At 39.3% G+C, this 19,643-nt stretch overlaps 1 protein-coding gene across 1 annotated transcript in view; it reads left to right on the top strand.

Annotated features, from left to right (window-relative positions):
- The window catches only part of LOC144822966 (hepatic lectin-like), a 106,295-nt gene that overhangs the window by 48,145 nt on the left and 38,507 nt on the right, over nucleotides 1–19,643 (top strand). The window contains exons 2-5 of the mRNA XM_078681054.1: nucleotides 144–251; nucleotides 6,495–6,563; nucleotides 16,409–16,471; nucleotides 18,847–18,906. Coding sequence (XP_078537180.1) covers nucleotides 144–251; nucleotides 6,495–6,563; nucleotides 16,409–16,471; nucleotides 18,847–18,906 — 300 coding nt within the window. The remainder of the gene's footprint in view (nucleotides 1–143; nucleotides 252–6,494; nucleotides 6,564–16,408; nucleotides 16,472–18,846; nucleotides 18,907–19,643) is intronic.

Below are 19,643 nucleotides of genomic sequence, written 5' to 3'. Positions count from 1 at the left end.
CAAATGCTACACAATGATTATTATATTGCATTGCATCATTAAAATGAATGGTTGCTTTTTTGTATTCAGCGATAGGTGTCACAGTCGTACCTATTGTATCAATGAATGCCCTGTGTTTGTTTATGTTACTCTTTTTATTTAAGACAAGAAACACTTCCCGAGCAAGGTGAGACTGGTTCATGTGATCTGCGCCCTGCTGGCAGTGTCTTATATGCTTATCGTGGTGTTGTTTGTCACATCTTCCACTAGTGGTAAGTAAATCACAATATTTTTTTTACCCTTTAGGAAACTTGTGGTAGGCCTCTTTATATATCTTACAGTACAGGCACTAGGACCTTGTGTGGTTATACAAATATTATTGAATGAGTGAGTCACTGTGTAAGTGTGACAGTTTAAGAGATCATCTGGAGGGCTAGGTGTTGGTATATTGTGAGTGAAGGTAGCCATGCCCAAACGCCCATTGGATATTTGGATAACTTTGGGCAATGCAGGACTTCAATGTATGGAATGGCTGGGTTTAATAAGCGGTGGGTGCGCTTACTGGACGAGAATGCAAATGGGCAGTCCCCTCTCTTTAGTAACCTTTCAGCTCTTTGTTATGCTTTCCTTGTGTTTTCTGATACAGCCTAGGTAGAGTAGGTGTTTGGGAGAGTTTGTGTAGTGAAGGAAGTAGTGTGTGGGTTAGTGTACAATTTACCAAAACAAAAATGTCGAGGACTGAAATATTGTTAAAAAAACGGATACGTATATCAAATTTACTACATACAGACTTATATTTCATTTAATGTAGATATTAAAGTGAAGTAATAACATAATCAAAAATAAATACACCTATCTAAAAAATATTAAACAAAATTAAAATATATACTTGAAAATCATAACATATTAAATCAATAAAAAATGTCATTACAATTATTAACAATAACAAAACATATATAATTAAATTAAAATGTAATATTCCTCAAAAATGAAATAGAAAATAACAAGTTCAATTTTCTATAAATAACAGAAAAATGTTTTGAAGCAATAAAAACAATATAAAAAAATGAACAATCCTAACTAAGCAACAGTAAGGAAAATGGACTTTGGAAGGGTTAGATTTAGTAATCTTACTCCAATCTAAGCAACACTAGGGAAAGTATTGGACTTTGGAGGGGTCAGAGTTACTATTCCTATTCCAGTGTAAGCAAAATTAGGAAAAGTTTTGGACTTTGTGTGGGTCAGATTTAGTCTTCCCACTCTAATCTAGCAAATATAGAGATAGTGTTGGACTTTGGAGGAGTCGCATTTACTATTCTCACTGCAACTGAAGCAAAAGTAAAGAAAGTGTTAGATATTCTAGTTCCACTCCAATGTGAGCAACAGCAGGGAATGTGTTTGACTTTGGAGGGGTCCAATGTTAACAAAAGTTGGGAAAGTGTGGACTTTAGAGGGTTTAGATGTTCAATCCCCACTCCAATCCAAGCAACAGTATGGAAAGTGTTGGTATTTGGAAGGGTCAAATTTACTATTTCTACTTCTATTTTTTTAATTAAAATAAAACATGTAAACATATTAAAAATAGCATCTTCATTCATAAAATGTGAAACAACTAACATGTTAAAATACAAAGTTTAAATTACAAATACAATTTTATTTTTTAAATAAAAGTCTTTAAATTAGAACACTTCCCTCCCTAATACCCTAAATAATGAACACTGACACAAATTAAAACTACTAAAACGATTTAATATGAAAAATATTTAGATCATAACAGTAAGATAAAATCATGAATATTGAAACAATTAATACATTTAAAATTGAATAACACAATATAATAATTAATTTACATAGATTAATTCATTATCAGTTAAACATAAATCAAATGAAATTAATGATAAATTAAAAACAATAACATACATTTTAAAAAGCATCTCATCCTAATCCACTACAAACGCAACAAACTGCTACTAAATTAACAATTTCTATTTAAATAAAAAAATGTATCTCGTAAAAATGTAGAAATTATACTAAAACAAATTAAGCACAAACATTATTATAATACTAATTACTTATACTGATAAAAACGAAAATGTATCAAACAGATTTTCAGAAATATTTTATGCAACTAGATTAAACAAAACAATATTATGTTATGTTATGTTAATATGGATTTTTATAGCGCGCGCCTACTCCATGGAGTGTCCCGGCGCTTTTATTGAAAAAAACAAAACAGAGAGAACACAACACAATCAAATAAAACAGACCCAGCATAGAGAAGAGGGGGACCCTAGAGGGCGAAAAGCCAAGTTTTAAGGCCCTTCCTAAAGTTCAGCAGATTGGAGGTACTACGTAATGCTAGGGGCAGAGTGTTCCAAAGCTGCGGCGCCAAAAGCTTAAAAGAGCGACCTCCAATACAATCCCTTTTTACTCGTGGGACCACAGCAAGGAACAGTGATTCAGACCTCAAGGATCTGGCCGGATGGTAAAAGGCAAGCCTTTTCTGGAGATATTTGGCTCCCGAGGCATGAAGAGCCTTATGGGCCAAGGTCAAAGCCTTAAAACTATCCTCTTGCGGATAGGCAGCCAGTGAAGCGACTGCAAAAGACCAGACGCTCCGGCTCGCCTATTCAGACCAAAAATGGCCCTTGCGGCCGAATTCTGGACCACCTGCATCCGTTGCAAAAGATATTCCGGCAAACCGAGATAAAGGACGTTGGAATAGTCCAGTCTGGAGCCAATTAAGGCCTGCACCGTCGTCTTCCTATGTTCCTCTGAGAGCAAAGGAAGAAATTTACGAAGCATCCTGAGGAGGCCAAAACATGTTCCCGTAAGGCCAAGGATCTGAGATCTTAACGCCAGACCATTATCAATCTTAACCCCCAGGTTCTTAGCCAGCTGGGACGAGCCCGCTGGGGGGAACATGTTAACAGGCCACCATTCCTGCCAATCTGGCTCTAATGGACAACCGAAGAAGAGTACCTCAGATTTATCTGAGTTGCACTTGAGGCTGTTTAGCTGGAACCACTTAAAAACAGCCCCAAGGCATTCACAGATACTCTCTCCGTCAAAATCTTCTCCTTTCCTGCACATAAAGAGGAGCTGGGTATCGTCGGCGTAGGAAACGATCTGGGCCCCGAAAGACTCGGCCAGTGCCACCAGAGGGGTCATAAAGATGTTAAAAAGAGTCGGGCTCAACACAGAACCCTGCGGAACTCCGACTCCCAAAGGCGGCATCACGGCAGAGCTAGGTGGGACCCAGACCGTTTGTCGACGACCAGCCAAAAATGATTTAAACCAGCTGAACACCGTCCCCCTCAGACCGATCTCATGAAGTCTGGCGAGGAGACCCTCATGGGGGACAGTGTCGAAAGCCGCCGACAGATCTAGCATTACAAGCATAACCTTGCCCCCCGAGTCCAGTACCTCTTTAATGGCCTCAGACACCTCCAAGAGGGCCGTCTCTGTACTTAAATTAGGGCGGAAGCCAGATTGAGTAGGGTGCAGCAGATTGTATGATTTCAGAAACTTGGAGAGCACGACGTGTACGTGCTTCTCCAAAATCTTAACCAACGCAGGGAGAAGAGAAATGGGCCTGTAGTTGTCCAGAACCTCCGGGTCCAGGCCAGGTTTCTTGAGGAGGGGGATAACATTCGCCTGTTTCCAGGCCTGTGGTACCACCCCCCGACTCATAGAAAGGTTCAGAAGTGGGTTTGCTAGCGGGTTCACCACTTCTGCCATTTTAGCAAAAAATTTGGCCGGACAGGGGTCCAGAGGCGACCCAGATTTAAGACTGGCCATAAGTTCTAATGAGGATACAGCTGAAATTGGCGGAAATTATTGTATATTATATACAATTATATAAAAAAATAATATTAGATACCTAAAATACCGATATTCATACCTTTGATATCAAGGATCATGATATTTTAACATCACAATATTCTGTCAACAATATTTCTGACCCAAGATATTTTTGATTCGATATTTTGGTAAAATACCAAGTAATGGAAACCCAGGGTCAGAGTGAGTTAAGGAAAATGGCTCTGGTGCAGGTTATTGCTGAGGAGTCATAGGATTGACTGAACCACTACTTGGCTGACAAGAGAGCTGCAGTTCTGTAGGAGGACTTACGGTTGGGTTTCCGTTTACACGACAAGAGACTTACAGAACAGTCTGACACCTCCAGGTCAGCGAAGAAGATGCCAGAAAGACATTGGAGAAGGAGGTGGCAGTGGGAAGCTACGTAGACACCTGTGAACGGTGCCTAACACAAAACAATCTGGTGGCATATTATCAAGACTCGGCGATAAAATTATCGCCGCTTTATCGGCAGGAAACTGCCGATAAAGTGGCGATAATGAGCTTGATAATATGCTCTATGAAATTCCAATCGAAGCTCATGTTAAATGTCCTTCACATCTAACATGAGCTTCGATTGAAATTCCATAGAGCATATTATCAAGCCCATTATCGCTACTTTATCAGCAGTTTCCTGCCGATAAAGCGGCGATAATTTTATCACCTAGTCTTGATAATATGCCCCATAGTTTTGTTGTACCCTTTTGATAGTTTCAAAGAAGGCCAAGAGTGAACTCGCAATTAATCACCTCCCCTATTGGATGGAAGATCAGTTTGTAAATTAACTTTTTTAGAGAAGAATGAAGACCGTGCAGCTCGTGAGGAATTGTATGAAATTAGCGATAAAGCAGAATACGATATGTGTGTGTTTTGGTTATAAATAAATATATTTGTGGACAAGAGCCAGCCATTGAACTGGTCAGTTTTGTGTGTTTTTTAAAAAATGTTTCTTACTTTTCTATCAGACTTTTCTGCATGAACGTTGGTGTTTTAGCCTGAAATACATTATTTGCATAACCTCTAATTTTTCAGGAAGAAAGAGAGAGAGAGACAGAGATCATGTCAGGTCTACAGTATTTTCAGGCATGATGAATGAAGGTAGAGGATCCAGCGCTAATTTGAATATTTATTAGGAACGCCTAATAGTGCAAGATCACACTGTTGTGATGCTTTCGATGATTTCTATGTTAGGGGGACTCGACCCATAATTTTATATTCTGGAAGAGACATATGCCTGCAATGGACAATAACATGGAAATTGTGTTGCCCCACTGTAACTGTCAGTGGATTTGTGGGCACACACCAAATGCAGACAGAGAGTTTTCTGCATGCCTCTGGCGGTGTGAATGACGGGAGACCAATGCCATGATAACAACTGTACTGGCAGCTTCCATCACATATCCTTAAAGCAGGGCTGCTGGAATATGTAAGAGGTGGGTGAAAAGAACGTCACAGATGTTTGTGTGTGTGTTATTTTTTTTAACAGAAAAGGGAGGATCCGGTTAGGAATTTTTGGGATCTGACAGACAAGTCTCCCCAGGTCAAAGTTGCAGGAAACTTGGTAGATATATCTCTTTTTATTTGAAATGTTTGCAGGGAGCCTGCAGCAGGTTATATGAGTTTAAACGTGACAGATTAGTGAGAAAGGGGAAAAAACTTGAGAGATGGGCTGAGAAGACTGGTTATTGCCCCAGTATTAAAAGGTGATGCTAGGGATATTGGAGAGGTTGATCTTTGAGAGGGATGAACGGTTTTATCTAGCCTGCTTGTCTTCCAGAGCTTTTAGGGTGAAAACCAATGGGCTGCGCGGAATATTTTACTATATAACAAAGGTGAATATCCTCATTAACAAGCAGAAGTTAACTGGTTAGTTCATTCTTTCTCGTTTGTAAACTTGTGCACACTGTCTGCCTCATAGACAGTGATTCACCAACATACCAAGGGTAGTGGAAGAGTCATTGTGTGCTTGATGTGCCATTGCTATCTACCTGAATGTTTGTCCTTTTAGTGGCCCCAGAATCCAAAAATCCAATTTGGGGTCAACAAGTTCATTTATTTGCTGGTTTTGGCATTTATCTCCTCCTTTGTTATTTGCATTGCCCATCTTTTTATAATGTTTTGTTTGTGAAACTGAGTAATATAAATGATTATTATTTATGTGGTTGTACTACACAAATACATACTTCACATGTCCTATGCTTGGGGAACAGCCTTTACAACGCGGGCATTACCACGCGCTGCCATTACTACGCTGCTTTTACAACGCAAGTCATTTCAACGACTTGTGCTGGAGGGCGCTGTTGGACAAGGAATAGTTTAATTTTCTATTCCAACACCTTCCCTACTGTAACGTGGGCTGGAGTTGGAATACAAAATTAAACTATTCCACTATCCAGCGCTTACAGCGCAAGTCATTGTAACGACTTGCGTTGTAAAAACAGCGTTGTAATGGCTCGCGTGGGAATAGCCCGCGTTGTAGTGTCATACAACCCCTATGCTTTTGGAAATAAAAGATTAAAAATAAATTAACAAACATTTCTTCAATAATTGTAGGTAGGTGTTGTGCTGTGTCTTAAATATTTTTGATTATTTTCAATTCTGTTGCTGGCCGAAAAGAGTAACATGACTGTACTGCTTCTTCTTGCTCAATGCAGCCAGGAAACCGCCCCAGCAGGAGAACAGCAATGACACTTCTATGGTCCTCGCTGCCCTCCAAGGCAATGGTAAGTTTTGACAACAACCACTTTTTACTGTGACCCATGGGGATCCTCTGACTTAAGGTAGTCGGACATATGTCCAGGAAGACAGGACCCAGGCCAGATTTTCAGGATTACCATGTGCCTGTAAGTGGGATGAAGAACTTTGGGGCATATTATCAAGAACGGCGTTAAAATTATCGCCGCTTTAGCGGCAGGAAACTGCAGCTAAAGCGGCAGTAAGGGGCTTGTTAATATGCCCATGTGAATTTCCACAAAACCCCAGGTTCTGGTGTGAACCTGGGCTTCTATGGGAATTCTCAAGGGCATATTATCAAGCCAATTATCGCCACTTTAGCTGCAGTTTCCTGTTGTTAAAGCGGTGATAATGTTAACACTGTTCTTGATAATATGCCCTATACATTTAAATAGGAGGGTAGCAGATCTTTGTTCTGAAGCCATTAATGCAATGCCCAACACAAACTAAGTCATGTCTAGGAGTTTCAATAATGGATGCCTGTTATGAACTGATAGAGCAGGGATTCTTAAATCTCAATCTCTTAGTATAATCCTCAAAGAGAATTCCCCCACTGGTCGTATGGACCATTAATTGTCGACTTGAAGCGTAATAAAGAAGCTAGCATCAGCAATGCATTTCAATCACGGTTAGCCAATGAGACTCCACGAGGGCGACAAATAGGATGGTGCCTAAACATTAAGGGTTTATTAGCAATTTAGCCAGAGTTGCAATCAATTAGATTAGATGAGATTTAGTAAAAATATTGTAGGAGCATACATATTTAGATGGTCATGCATTTGGAATTTGCATATTTCGAGGAAAAAGATGCAAAATTCAACAACATATGGAAGGCCAAGTATAAAGTAAATTAGTTCCACAAATGAGTTTCCCTTTTGTAAATTTAGCATCGAAAGTGTGGAGGGGATTTCTAAAAGGAAGGTGTTAGCATCTGTTGAACTGTTTAAGCTTCAGGGGAAAGAGTATGAGTGCTCAAGCATAAAGCTCAACACCCGGGGTAAGGGGAAACGAGTAGAGTTGAGAAAAGGTATTCTCTCCACAAAGTTAGGACAGGATCTGCTAAACTATTCTAAGGAACACATACGTAATTCGTGAAAGAAAAGTTCTGGAACATTCTTCGTATTGGTTCTCACAAACTGGACCAACCAGCAGGCGTTATTCTCTGGTAGCAGGTAGACTTCACAGGCTGCCATATTAAAACAAAGAAGAGTACAGCTGCACAACCTTGAATGTATCATTGGTCTGATCTGCCTGGTACAGGAGGATCTCTCCCACCACCAAATTATACATGTCTGCACCTGCAGAGGAGAAAACACATGAAACTTGCAAAGAATTTATGAATGTAGAATACTAGTAATTTGGGCCAACTTTAAATCAAAATGGCTTCTAAGCAAACACAGTTAGTATGCCTAAATACATTGATTATATGTTGATAATTTATATGTGACTCTCACTACTTAGCTATGCGGTCACCTATTGTTATTGAATTAATACAATTCACATGAAATTAATTCATTTTAACACATGTTAGAGATAAATTGCAGATCAATGGGTGGAGCACTAAATTACGTTGCACCATAACTACTCAGTAGTACATGTTTCATGGAACTTAGATTTATGAAAGTCTGAGTCAATCCGCCAGGTGGGCATTCCTTCCTGGGGCATGGAGGCTACATGCAGCTTACTAATTAGATACTATAGGCCTCATTTATAGGGTTTTGGCGCAAGATAACGCTAGAAGAAATCTTGCTGCACTTCCCTACGTCAAAACAACAGGGCAGGAATGCGATATATTTATGAGATACATTGCATTCCTGTCCTTTTTCCCTGTTGTGGTGCACAATGTTCTGCCATGCGCCAACACAGGCACCCTTGCACCTCGGTGCAAAGGTGTCTGACCTGCAGGGCTAATTGATTTTGTGCATGATGGGACACCTTTCTGCACAAAATCAATCACTTTAGGCGATTTCCTCTTTCTGTGTGTGCTGTAGAATGCAGCACACATGGAAAAAGGAAGAACCAATGAGAAATAAGGATATTTCTCCTTGTTATGCCTCCCTAATGCCATCTATGAGGTTGCGTTAGATTCTCACTAATTTCCAGGTTTATGATTTTTCGTAAATCTGAGAATGCTTCAGATTCCGTGGGTGTTGAGTGGGAACACCCACAGCAACACCCATGGAACACCCCTTTCACGCAGTGTTTTACGTGAAAGAGGCACATATTTACAAGGCTATGAAATGTGGCCTTGTAAATGTGCCACGGCACCGGAACGTCAAAAAAGTGACATTCCGGCAGCACGAAAGTGCTGCAAGGGGCCTCATAAATGAGACCTTAAATATCTTGTTATTTGTTAATATTGTCCATGATTCAGGATGTCAAGAAGTGGTGGCACACTAGCTTTCATACCATCAAGTTGGTGCTCTAAATAGCTCTACAGTATAGCATAACACATGTAGCAAGTGAAAAATAAAAGGGAGCATAGCATGTCTAACACAAAACATAAGTCAGATCCCAGTTAGAGGGGCACATGGCAGACTGGGAGCTACTGGGTTCAAATTGTTGTGGTTGAGTTAATTTGTCACTGGTGTTCTCGTTTCCATTCTGATACAGTGTGATTACACTATCACACTGTAAACTGGGCCGTGTATAACTCTTTCTTCATTTGACTCTCAGTGTAGTGAAGGCAAGTATTCACAGCCTTCTCTAACAGGTTGTGTGGTAGGCAGGACACAATTCGATGGCCAAACAACATACACTAAAGCATAAGGTCCAAAAAAACATAATGTCTTGTTATGAAAAGAAAGTACTTTTAAATTCACACACGAATAAAATGCAACATAATTCAAATATTACATCAAACAAGATCATAAGTTATGCTTTAACCATGAGGCAATACACTTACTTTTCTTTCCTGTGTAACCATCTTCCCTCCGACAATAGTTGAGATCCTACTTTTATGATCTCCTCTACATTAGAGTGTGAACAGGATTAGGCTCACATGCAGCTTACTCAAATGTTCTCACAAGTTAAGTATGCATGTGAGTGAAACATCTCTAGCGGCCTATGTACCAAAATCTTCCATTAGCTGCAGCCGATTTGCCTGCGCGCCTCAGTCTCTCATTCCCAGGTGCACGTAAGCCCTACAATTGCCTGTTGGTGAGAGGCAGCCACCCGGGCTATGCAGCAGGCACAGGTGGCATTCCTGCTCTGATGGGGTGTATTCATCGGATCACTGAAATAATATCGAGTGACAAAATATCAACCTACAAAAATATCGTTGACAAAATATAGACTGTCAAAATATCGACTTTCTATGTACAAACAGGTAAGTACAAAAATATCGAGTTTTAAATATCGTTTACAAAAATATAGTTGTAAAAAATATCGACTTTAATAAAAACAATGTTTAATTACATTAATATAAAAAATTAATTAATAAAATATACTTAACAATACTTAAAATAACTTTTAATAATTAAATAATTAATAAAAGTAAAAAAATAATATTTGTTATTCATATTTCTTAAAACATATATATATATATAGTAACAAAATGTAATTAAATAATAGCCAATATTATTAACGTACAAATACAAAAGAGTAAAAATTACTATTCCCACTCCAGTGGGTGCAACAGTAGGGAAAACGTTGGATAGCGTAGGGGTTAAAATTACTATTCCCACTCCAAAGAGTGCAACAGTGGATATATGACGTTACAACGCAACTTTTACAACGCACTACCATTACAACGTAAGTATTGGTAAGTATATAATAATTTGTTTTAATTTAAATTATTTAAAATTAATTTAACATATTTTAATTTAATTTAATTTCATTAAATTAATTTAATGTACATTTATTTTACTTTATTTTTACACTGTACCCCAAAAACCCAAAACTGACCTGAACCCTAGAAAAAACCCTTTACCCAAAAACACAAAACTGACCCTGAACCCTAAAAATACCCCTTTACCCAAAAACTAAAAACTGACCCTGAACCCTAAAAATACCCCTTTACCCAAAAAACAAAAACTGACCCTGAACCCTAAAAATACCCCTTTACCCAAAAACTAAAAACTGACCCTGAACCCTAAAAATACCACTTTACCCAAAAACTAAAAACTGACCCTGAACCCTAAAAATACCCCTTTACCCAAAAACTAAAAACTGACCCTGAACCCTAAAAATACCCCTTTACCCAAAAACTAAAAACTGACCCTGAACCCTAAAAATACCCCTTTACCCAAAAACCCAAAAACTGACCCTGAACCCCAAAAATACCCCTTTACCCAAAAACTAAAAACTGACCCTGAACCCTAAAAATACCCCTCTCTATTCCCCTATAAACCCACAACCCGCTACAGGAAATAAATAATTTAATTTAACATAATTAGGAATTAATCAATTAAATTAAATTAATTACCAATTAAATTTTAAACAATTAACAAATATTTTTAATTAACAATTAATTAAATATTACTACCAATTATTAAATTTACATATTTAATTAATTATAATTAAATTACTTCCCACCCTATTCCCCTATAAACCCACAACCCGCTACAGGAAATACATTATTTAAATTTACATAATTAGCAATTAATCAATTAAATTAAATTATTTACCAATTAAATTTTAAATAATTAACAAATGTTAATTACCAATTAATTAAATATTACTACCAATTAATACATTTACATATTTAATTATTTATAATTAAATTACTTCCCACCCTATTCCCCTATAAACCCACAACCCGCTACAGAATAAAATTACACAATAATAAAAAAAAATCATTAATTAAAAATAATTATAACATAAAATGACACTTTTCACACATATTATCACATGAAAAAACACTATAAATAATTAAATATTATTTAAAAAACAATATTTTTTACTATCTAGATTATATACTTGGATATTTTCACTTTCTATATTATTTACAGTCGATATTACTTCACTTACCTTAAAAACGATATTTTGGCTGTCTATATTCTGTCCTGTCGATATTTTGTCCAAACGATATTTCAAACTCGATATTCTGTCCAAACGATATTTTGGAGTCGATCTTATGTCTGTGCACCGTATTCATCCTTTGGAAATCACTGCAGAAGCTGCTGTGAGCATTATAATTTGTAGAGTACTGGGTCTGTATGCAGCCACATGTGGCAGCATCAGTCTTCGGTAGCAGCGACTCTACAAGGTCGGCAATAGAGTGACACTCCACCTTGTGAAAGGTGTGTCTACTGGGCCGAGTCTTCTTCATCATGTCTGGGGACAATTGCAGCCTCTGATTTGATTTGGGGCTTCATGATTTGATGGCGGTTCAGTCTACTCCTTATCACTATTGAGGCAGCAACAGCCACTCGACCAGTTGCGGGCTACGAGGTAGCACCTAATGACAGGCTCTGATAGAATCCAATTTGAAGCTCCTCAAGAACTGTGTGGAGAGACTGAGGGAACTCTTCACACCATTAGTCACTCCTGGATTGCTCTCTTTGGATCATCAACTTCCTCTGGGTGATCCTCATACCTGGAACATCCTAGGCCTCTCTTCCTGGCCAGTCTCTCCTGCAGGTCCCAGTACCTTCCCTCTCTCATCAGGCGGGCAGGCCTATAGGCTGTGTAGGCAGATCCTTATAGCTTCAATCTGAAAGTGCTGACTTCAGGCGATCTCCTCCCCACTCATGGACAGTGGCTGTCAGACAATCACTAGCGATTGGACTGGATATAAGTAATTTATTTGGATCACACTTTCATACACATTTTCCAGACAGGGGAGGCATATTCACTATCTGAGGCTTCCAGACTTGTATGGAATGGATCCCTTTCAAATGCCTTTCTCAGACTGCTCTCCAGACAAAGTCTTTGATTGGGGTGCTGGTTCTGACAGCAAGTAGCAATGGGGGGGGGAGGGACAGGTGCCAATCTAGAGTACCCAAACAGGCGAACAATTAAGTCTGAAATCTCTGCACATGATTGTCATAAGCCTTCCTGAAGTAGTAATCAGAGACAGACAAAAGGACAGGCCACACCAAGAAAAATACTCGCCTTGAACAACAGAAACTTCAGTCAACCCTCATCCCTACAATTTATGTAACAGAAATAATCAGCATTCACTTGTTAATAAAGTCTTCATGGAATTTCTAAAGGCAAACCTGTGCCACTCCTCCTCGGTTCAATGTCTGGGTCTCCACCCTCCAGCTACAGTTTTGTAGGTAATACACTTTCACTGTCTGGAGAAACTACCCTTACCCTTAACCTAGTGCCAGGCTACAAATAGGGGCATCAAAAATGGGTCCTGCTGCCCTCAGTACTTACATTCACACACACAGAATCCCACTACCATACGTGTGTCATGCGCTGACTGTAAATTCACACACACTCAAGATGCATATAGGATCTCAGCACTGGGTTCTGGTTTCACATAACAGCAGGACTTTACATTATGGAGGTCGGTAGACCATGGCAGTACCAAAAACAAAAATCAGGATACCAGTTTTACTTGTATTTGGGTGAAGGGCAGGGAAAAATATATGCATACCATGAAGGAGACATTCTTGTTCCATCAACGTAATAATGAATTGTATACCTCACCGAAACAAAACATAACCAACCATAATAGAATTCCATATAACACAGCGTCTAACATAAACCATATAAGAAATGCACCATAACCTAAAGCATACAACTCAATGTAACATAATACTCTAACATAACATAAGACAGTCGATTTTGTTGCCATGTGCCATAGTACTAGTTAAAATAAAAGGGAGAATCTTAGCATAAAAAGGTGTATATGTTTGCATTAGTGTCCTAATCATTATGGGCCCGATGTAGGTAAATCTAATTTACCACTTCTAAAATACCGAATCATACCGATCCGGTATTTAAGAAGTGGTAAATTAGAGGGGGGGAAATGTAGGTAATTCTGATTCGGTAAATACCGAATCTGTAAGATTCGGTATTTACCCATTCTGTAAATACCGAATCGGTATCCCCCATTGATTCCTTTGGGCCTTGAAGCCCATAGGAATCAATGTGGAATACCGAATAGGTATTTACCGATTCGGTAATTACTTTTTCTTGCAAGGGTGCAGGGGGTGTCACTTTGACACCCTCTGGCACCCCAATTACAGGCAGGTGTGCCATGTGGCACACATGTCTGTGTGTCACATGGCACAGGTGTGCATGCACAGATGTGCATGCACACGTGGATTTGGTATTTCACCACCCAATTGGATTGGGTGGTAAAATACCAACCCCTAAAGGCCTGTGGGACTCAGAAGAGTCCCACCTACATCTGGAAGGTACCGAATCGGTAAAAATACCAATTCGGTATTTTACAGATTCTGTAAATATACCGATTCGGTAAATTTACAGAATCTGTAAAATCTGGCCCCCTACATCTCAAGATGCCAAATACCGGTCGGAAACGGCCGAATTCGGCCATTTCCGACCGGTATTTGCCACCTACATCGGGCCCTATATGATTCCGCCTGAAATCGCCCGATTATTACAAAATTTTCCTTCCCCTAGCTCGTATCTTTGTTACCCAACCCAAATGGTCTTTCAATGGATGCCCCATCAAACAGCACATGGTCTTCAAAGCCATCGGCTGAGTTCACAAAGAAGGTCAGCACCAGGTACCAGACAAGACTGACAGACTGCAATGGGCAACTACCAAAGTAAGAACTTATGGCCTTATTTGGAGTTTGACGGACAGAACACTCTTTCACAAATGTGGGTGATATTCTTTCCACCATATTACAAGTGCCATAGACTAAAATGAACATTTAATTTGGTGAATGAGACATCTACCACTTTTGTGAAGGAGTATCCTGTTTGCCAAACTCTACATAAGACCATTATTTCTTATTCAAAGACACAATTCCTATCGCACTGTGGCTACCTCACGAGTTTCATTCATCTAACACACAAACTTCTAGATGTTGCTTATGTCATAGCATTCTATTTTCTACATATATAATTTTAGATTTTGAATTTCAATTACATTGAAATTAAATTTTTTACATTATAAATACCTTCATGTATCCATTAGAAAAATTGGGAATATAAAAAATGTCCATCCCACCCACTGCTTGTGATTTTGCCTTCAAGCGTCCTGTGGGAAATAGAGATGGAGAAGCATGTACAGATGCATGGTGCCATTTTCTTACTTGCAGTATGTTAAATACCCTCCTGGTTAACTTGATAGTGAGAGGGTCCTTTCAGAGTATGAGAGTAGGTTGGCTTATTTTACTCTCTTCTGACTGCAGGAGAGGAGCACTGATCTCTATTGGATATGAGAAGGTGTCTGTCAATGATTCTACCTTACAACAGCTCTAGAACAGCCTCCTTTCACCCACATGATGAGATTATGAGAAGCTTAAGGTACCTGAATAGATGCTGTCAGGAGCTCTGGATACTGATGGTGTTAGAAGCTTTGTGCAGATCAAGAGGCAGGGTGAGAAGGGTGAGATTTCTAGCCAGTGTTGGTAAATGAGGGCGCATTAACAGACACTGTGAGAGGCTTTAGGTTTAAGGACAGACAGACTGAGCAGCCTAAGGCCCATGGACATACTGTGTGAGAAATCAGTGTATATAGCCAGAATTAGGGGTTTGGAAGCACATGGGCATGCACTGTGAAATGCCTGTGACCAGGGTGCTGTCCTGTGGAGTGGGGCGCTGATTTCAGGGGGTGAACAGTGTTTAGCAATAAGTTATGATTGGAGAAATGAGGGACACTTTTGCCCGGGAGAAGCGTGAGGAGGTCATAAAGGTGCCAAAAATGATTGTCGCACCAGGCACCACTAGCGCTAAAGCCAGCCCTACCTGAGACACATGGACAAGGAGTGTGTACAGCTTCAGCAACAGGACCAGGCATTGTGTGGACCTCAGGGAACATGGACAGTATGAGGAACATTTGACGCATTGATAGTGTGAGGGGCACGGAGCAAAGGAACATGAAATACGAGGATCCTGGGACCCTTGAACAGTGAAAGAAGCCTGAAACACTTGTACATGCAGTATAAAGAAGTAGGTGCACACAGTCAAGCAGTCTAAGGAGCTTCAGTCACATGGACAGATCCATGCATAACTTCAGTGTCCACTCCCCTCAGCTGCCACTTTTAGTTGACTGCTACCTAAGCACCCAGAGGAGATTTAGCTACTAGTCTGTGGCGGCTGAAAGGGAACAGTGGCAGAGGGGTGGGGGGTAGGGAAAAAAGAAAAGAAAACCTACCTGGTGGTCGCCGCTGCCAGCCGCTGCCTCGCCTCTAGTAGGAACCAGAAAGCACACAGCCTCCCAAAAGCCCTACAGCAGCGATGTGATTGGCCTGAGCCCCGTGGTTCGGGGCTCAGAGAGGAACTGGGAGGCTGTGCATGTTCGCCACTCAGGCTGTACAATACAGCCTGTGGAGAACATGCAAAGTGCGCATGACGGTTTGGCCGGCCCAAGACGTCTGGCCAAACCGTCATGCGCACTAAAGGTGCAGCCACCACTCCTCCTAAAGTCAGGGGAGTCCGGCCCCACCCTAAGAACCTGGTTGCAGTGCAACTGCAATACTCAATAAAATGATAACGTTCCATTATTATCATTTTATTTTTCTTTTGCACTGCTTTAAAGCAGTGCGGCGACGCTCCCCCCGCCCTTATGGCATCCTATTTTAATAAAACACTTTATAAAAGAAGGACTTCATGAGCACTGTTAGTGATTGATGAAACAAGGCAGATGACACATCAGTAACACTGACATCATACTTGTGAACTTTAAAAGTAAAGTATATAAAATCTACACTAATTATCTCATTTTCCCTTTGTGTGACAGTTCAAACTTCAGCTGATGGCCAGGGAACCATAGGTGTCCAAATGACTGCCCTGCAAAACAAAAGTGAGTTATCCTTTTCTCTTTTTTATCGACATAGAAAACGGCCATACTTTGCAGACTTTGCATAAGCACCAAAAAAACAGCTCTATTTTACAGCGTTGTCGATTCTTGCATACCAGGGAATGGTGCAAGCAGATTTCTTTTGTCCAAGTTGTATAAAGATTTCTGTATGTATCAGGGCATTCAACAAGGATACAAATAGTACAACAATTGCCAAAAATACAAACTCAGCTGTTGCTTAAACTGCATTTTACATGTGTAAACAAACCATTCTATAAATAACGTATGCAGATAAGGCTTGATTTTACTGAATTCGAACAAATTGTTTTTTCCCTAAATTTAATTCAACGTTTCAAAATAGCAACACAGATAAATGTTTTTTGCTTCTTTCCTGTCTTTTAAGCTCAGCAAAATTTGTGGAAATTTCTTCTAACTCTTTATGTGTTTTGCTCTTTCTAATTTACTTTGTTTGCGGTTTTGATTGCGCCGTAGTGATTAATTTTCTAATTCTGTCATTTAAGACTTCTGATTAAAATCAAATATAAATTGCAAACAAATATATATTATGTGCCTCCATATATCTAACAAAAATATAGGAAATATTCACAATTTGCATACCACTTACTGGTGTTGGTTTTACCTTGAATCTGATGTGCCAAAATGTCACTAAAGGCGAGGCGGTGGGCTGGTGTGCATAGAATGACAGGCAATATATATTGACTAGAAAGAGATTGTGAAAACGTTTAGCAAACTGCAGGATTCGCTAGAATGGGTACATTATCATTACCTGGAAGAATAGAGATATATGTACTTTTTAGCACATCTTATGAAGCGCTGCATAAAAGTATTTACTTTTATCATTATTATTATGTTATTATTATCATTATGAAGGAGCAGTATGACAGCAATGAGATGCAACTTGATGAATGACTTGATTGTAATTGTCAAATATTGAATCTGACTCTTCCCCATGAGTTGACTAAATATGAGCAGTCTTCCCATATTGTGAGATAAAACAACAATTGCAAGTAACTTGGTGATGTGCTCATAATCACAAAATATAAAGTACGGAAGCTGTGATTGAAATTAGAAGTGATGTCTCTCAGTTTAAATCTGGTCCAATTATCCACCAGCAGTATCTATCAAATTGTTTTGAACTGACAGATCCAAGGAAAAATAGAGGGTGAGCAAGAGAATCTGTACATTTCTACCAATTTTCATTGACATATAATCTGTTTGGACTATGTCCCCTCCTTCAAGCTTTATTGAGCATGGTGCTATATCAGCCATTCCTCCCTGTTGATCACATGTGAGGTAGACTTCGAGATCTACAGATTATGTAGATACCACTCAAACACATCACATATTATAATCTAAGCTATCGTTTCTAGTTCAGACCCCAGTTCTAGAAGATCTTTTTTACTAGCCTGAGTGGCTAGGATGCCTCAGATAAACACAGTTCATTGGGAAAGAAGGATCCAAGTTTCCTTGCAAGAGAGCCCTGCAGAACACCTGGGCTAGCTTTTGCACAGAGAAATTATCTATTGAAAGGAGTATTTTTTATGCCCCTGCTAAGATGCCCAACAGCAACTAACAATGGTCTCTTGTATTGACTTTCTGCGTGATGCACTGTGTCCTTCATGCCCACCCATGAGCCACCATCTATTTGTATCCTGCCTGACACCAAAACGTTTTGTCTCATCGAGTTAGTGCTCTTTGTCCATTCAAAAGTAATTTTGAAGCACTCTGGGACTTCGTTAAGAAAAATAATGTATAACTTTCCTCAGCTGTGTCCCTGGGGAGGGAAATTGGACTACAAGTGGCCTTCAACTCAAACTCACAGACTAACCAATTGGCATTTAGCAGGTGATGGTGAATAGACTGACCATTGGGTAAAAAACACAAGTCAGTGTTGGGATACGCTTTCACTAAATTCCATGTCTAGGACTGTTAGTGCAGACATTTTATATTATGCCTGCTTTGTTTAGCATCTGGGACATCACAATTGACTCTATTTTCGACCACTGAATCTGTGTTTCTTGAATGCCACAAATCAGCTTTACTGTGCTTACAGCACTGGATGATATGTGTGGGGGAATTCATCTGTCCAACAATTCTTTGCTAACCTCTTAATATTGCTCCAGATTTTCGCAAAGAATTTGAAAAATGGGTAATATGTAAGATACAATCTACCTGTTTAAACCGCACTCTAAGATGATTGGTGCAATATAGGGATTTTATTTTTTATTTAGTTGTGTTGAGCTTAAGGAATGTTTCAATTTTTCAGTTTGTATGGGAAAGAGTTTGCATCGTTTAGTGATTACATTGAACTTACAAAGGGCAGCCAATCACATGTCACTTTCTTTTGTGATTTTTAGTTGACACCCTCTTGTTAAAAATGACTGATTTGGAGAATACTATAAAGAAAGATTTCCCAGGTGAGTTCACATTCCATCCTTTGTGTTTAGCGTGTCTTCTGAAGAATTTTAAAGGTCCTGCTGTCAAGTGAGGTAATGTTATGCGGGAGATTTAATATGATGTACCATTATCTTATGTGTTGCTCCATGATTTGCAGTTGTCATTAGAGGGTTTGTGGTATTCCTTGATTTGAATACATGTTATTCCATAGTATGGTATTTTAATTTTTAAGACGTTCTACCAATATAAGACCATTATAAATCGAACCATGAGTTACTGAGAAATTCCCCCGATCATGTTTAATTGGTCTTGTATTGAAATTCATGTTTGCAGTTTTAAGTTAGGATTGGTCATGATTTGTGTACAACTACTAAGCACCTTCTAAATGTTTGTCCTATCTGTCTGTCTGTCTATCTATCTATCTATCTATCTATCTATCTATCTATCTATCTATCTATCTATCTATCTATCTATCTATCTATCTATCTATCTATCTATCTATCTATCTATCTGTTTATCTATCAGCCGCGGCCCGTGGACCGTGGAGGGAGTTCGGTGGGGCAGGGAGGCGGTGCGGGGGAGGGGCAAGGTGGACAGTGGTAAACACCGGAATATGGACAATTGCAGGTAAGTAAACAATTTAAAAAATAAAACGAATTTCGTAGCGCGCTCTGCATTGCATTTTGCGATGCATGGTGCGCTACGAAATTCAATTTATTTATTCAATTGTCTACTTACCTGCAATTATCCATATTCC

The sequence above is a fragment of the Lissotriton helveticus genome, chromosome 1_1 (genome assembly GCF_964261635.1).
Source record: "Lissotriton helveticus chromosome 1_1, aLisHel1.1, whole genome shotgun sequence".
Lineage (NCBI taxonomy): Eukaryota > Metazoa > Chordata > Amphibia > Caudata > Salamandridae > Lissotriton > Lissotriton helveticus.
This window is presented reverse-complemented; position numbering and strand designations above follow the sequence as displayed.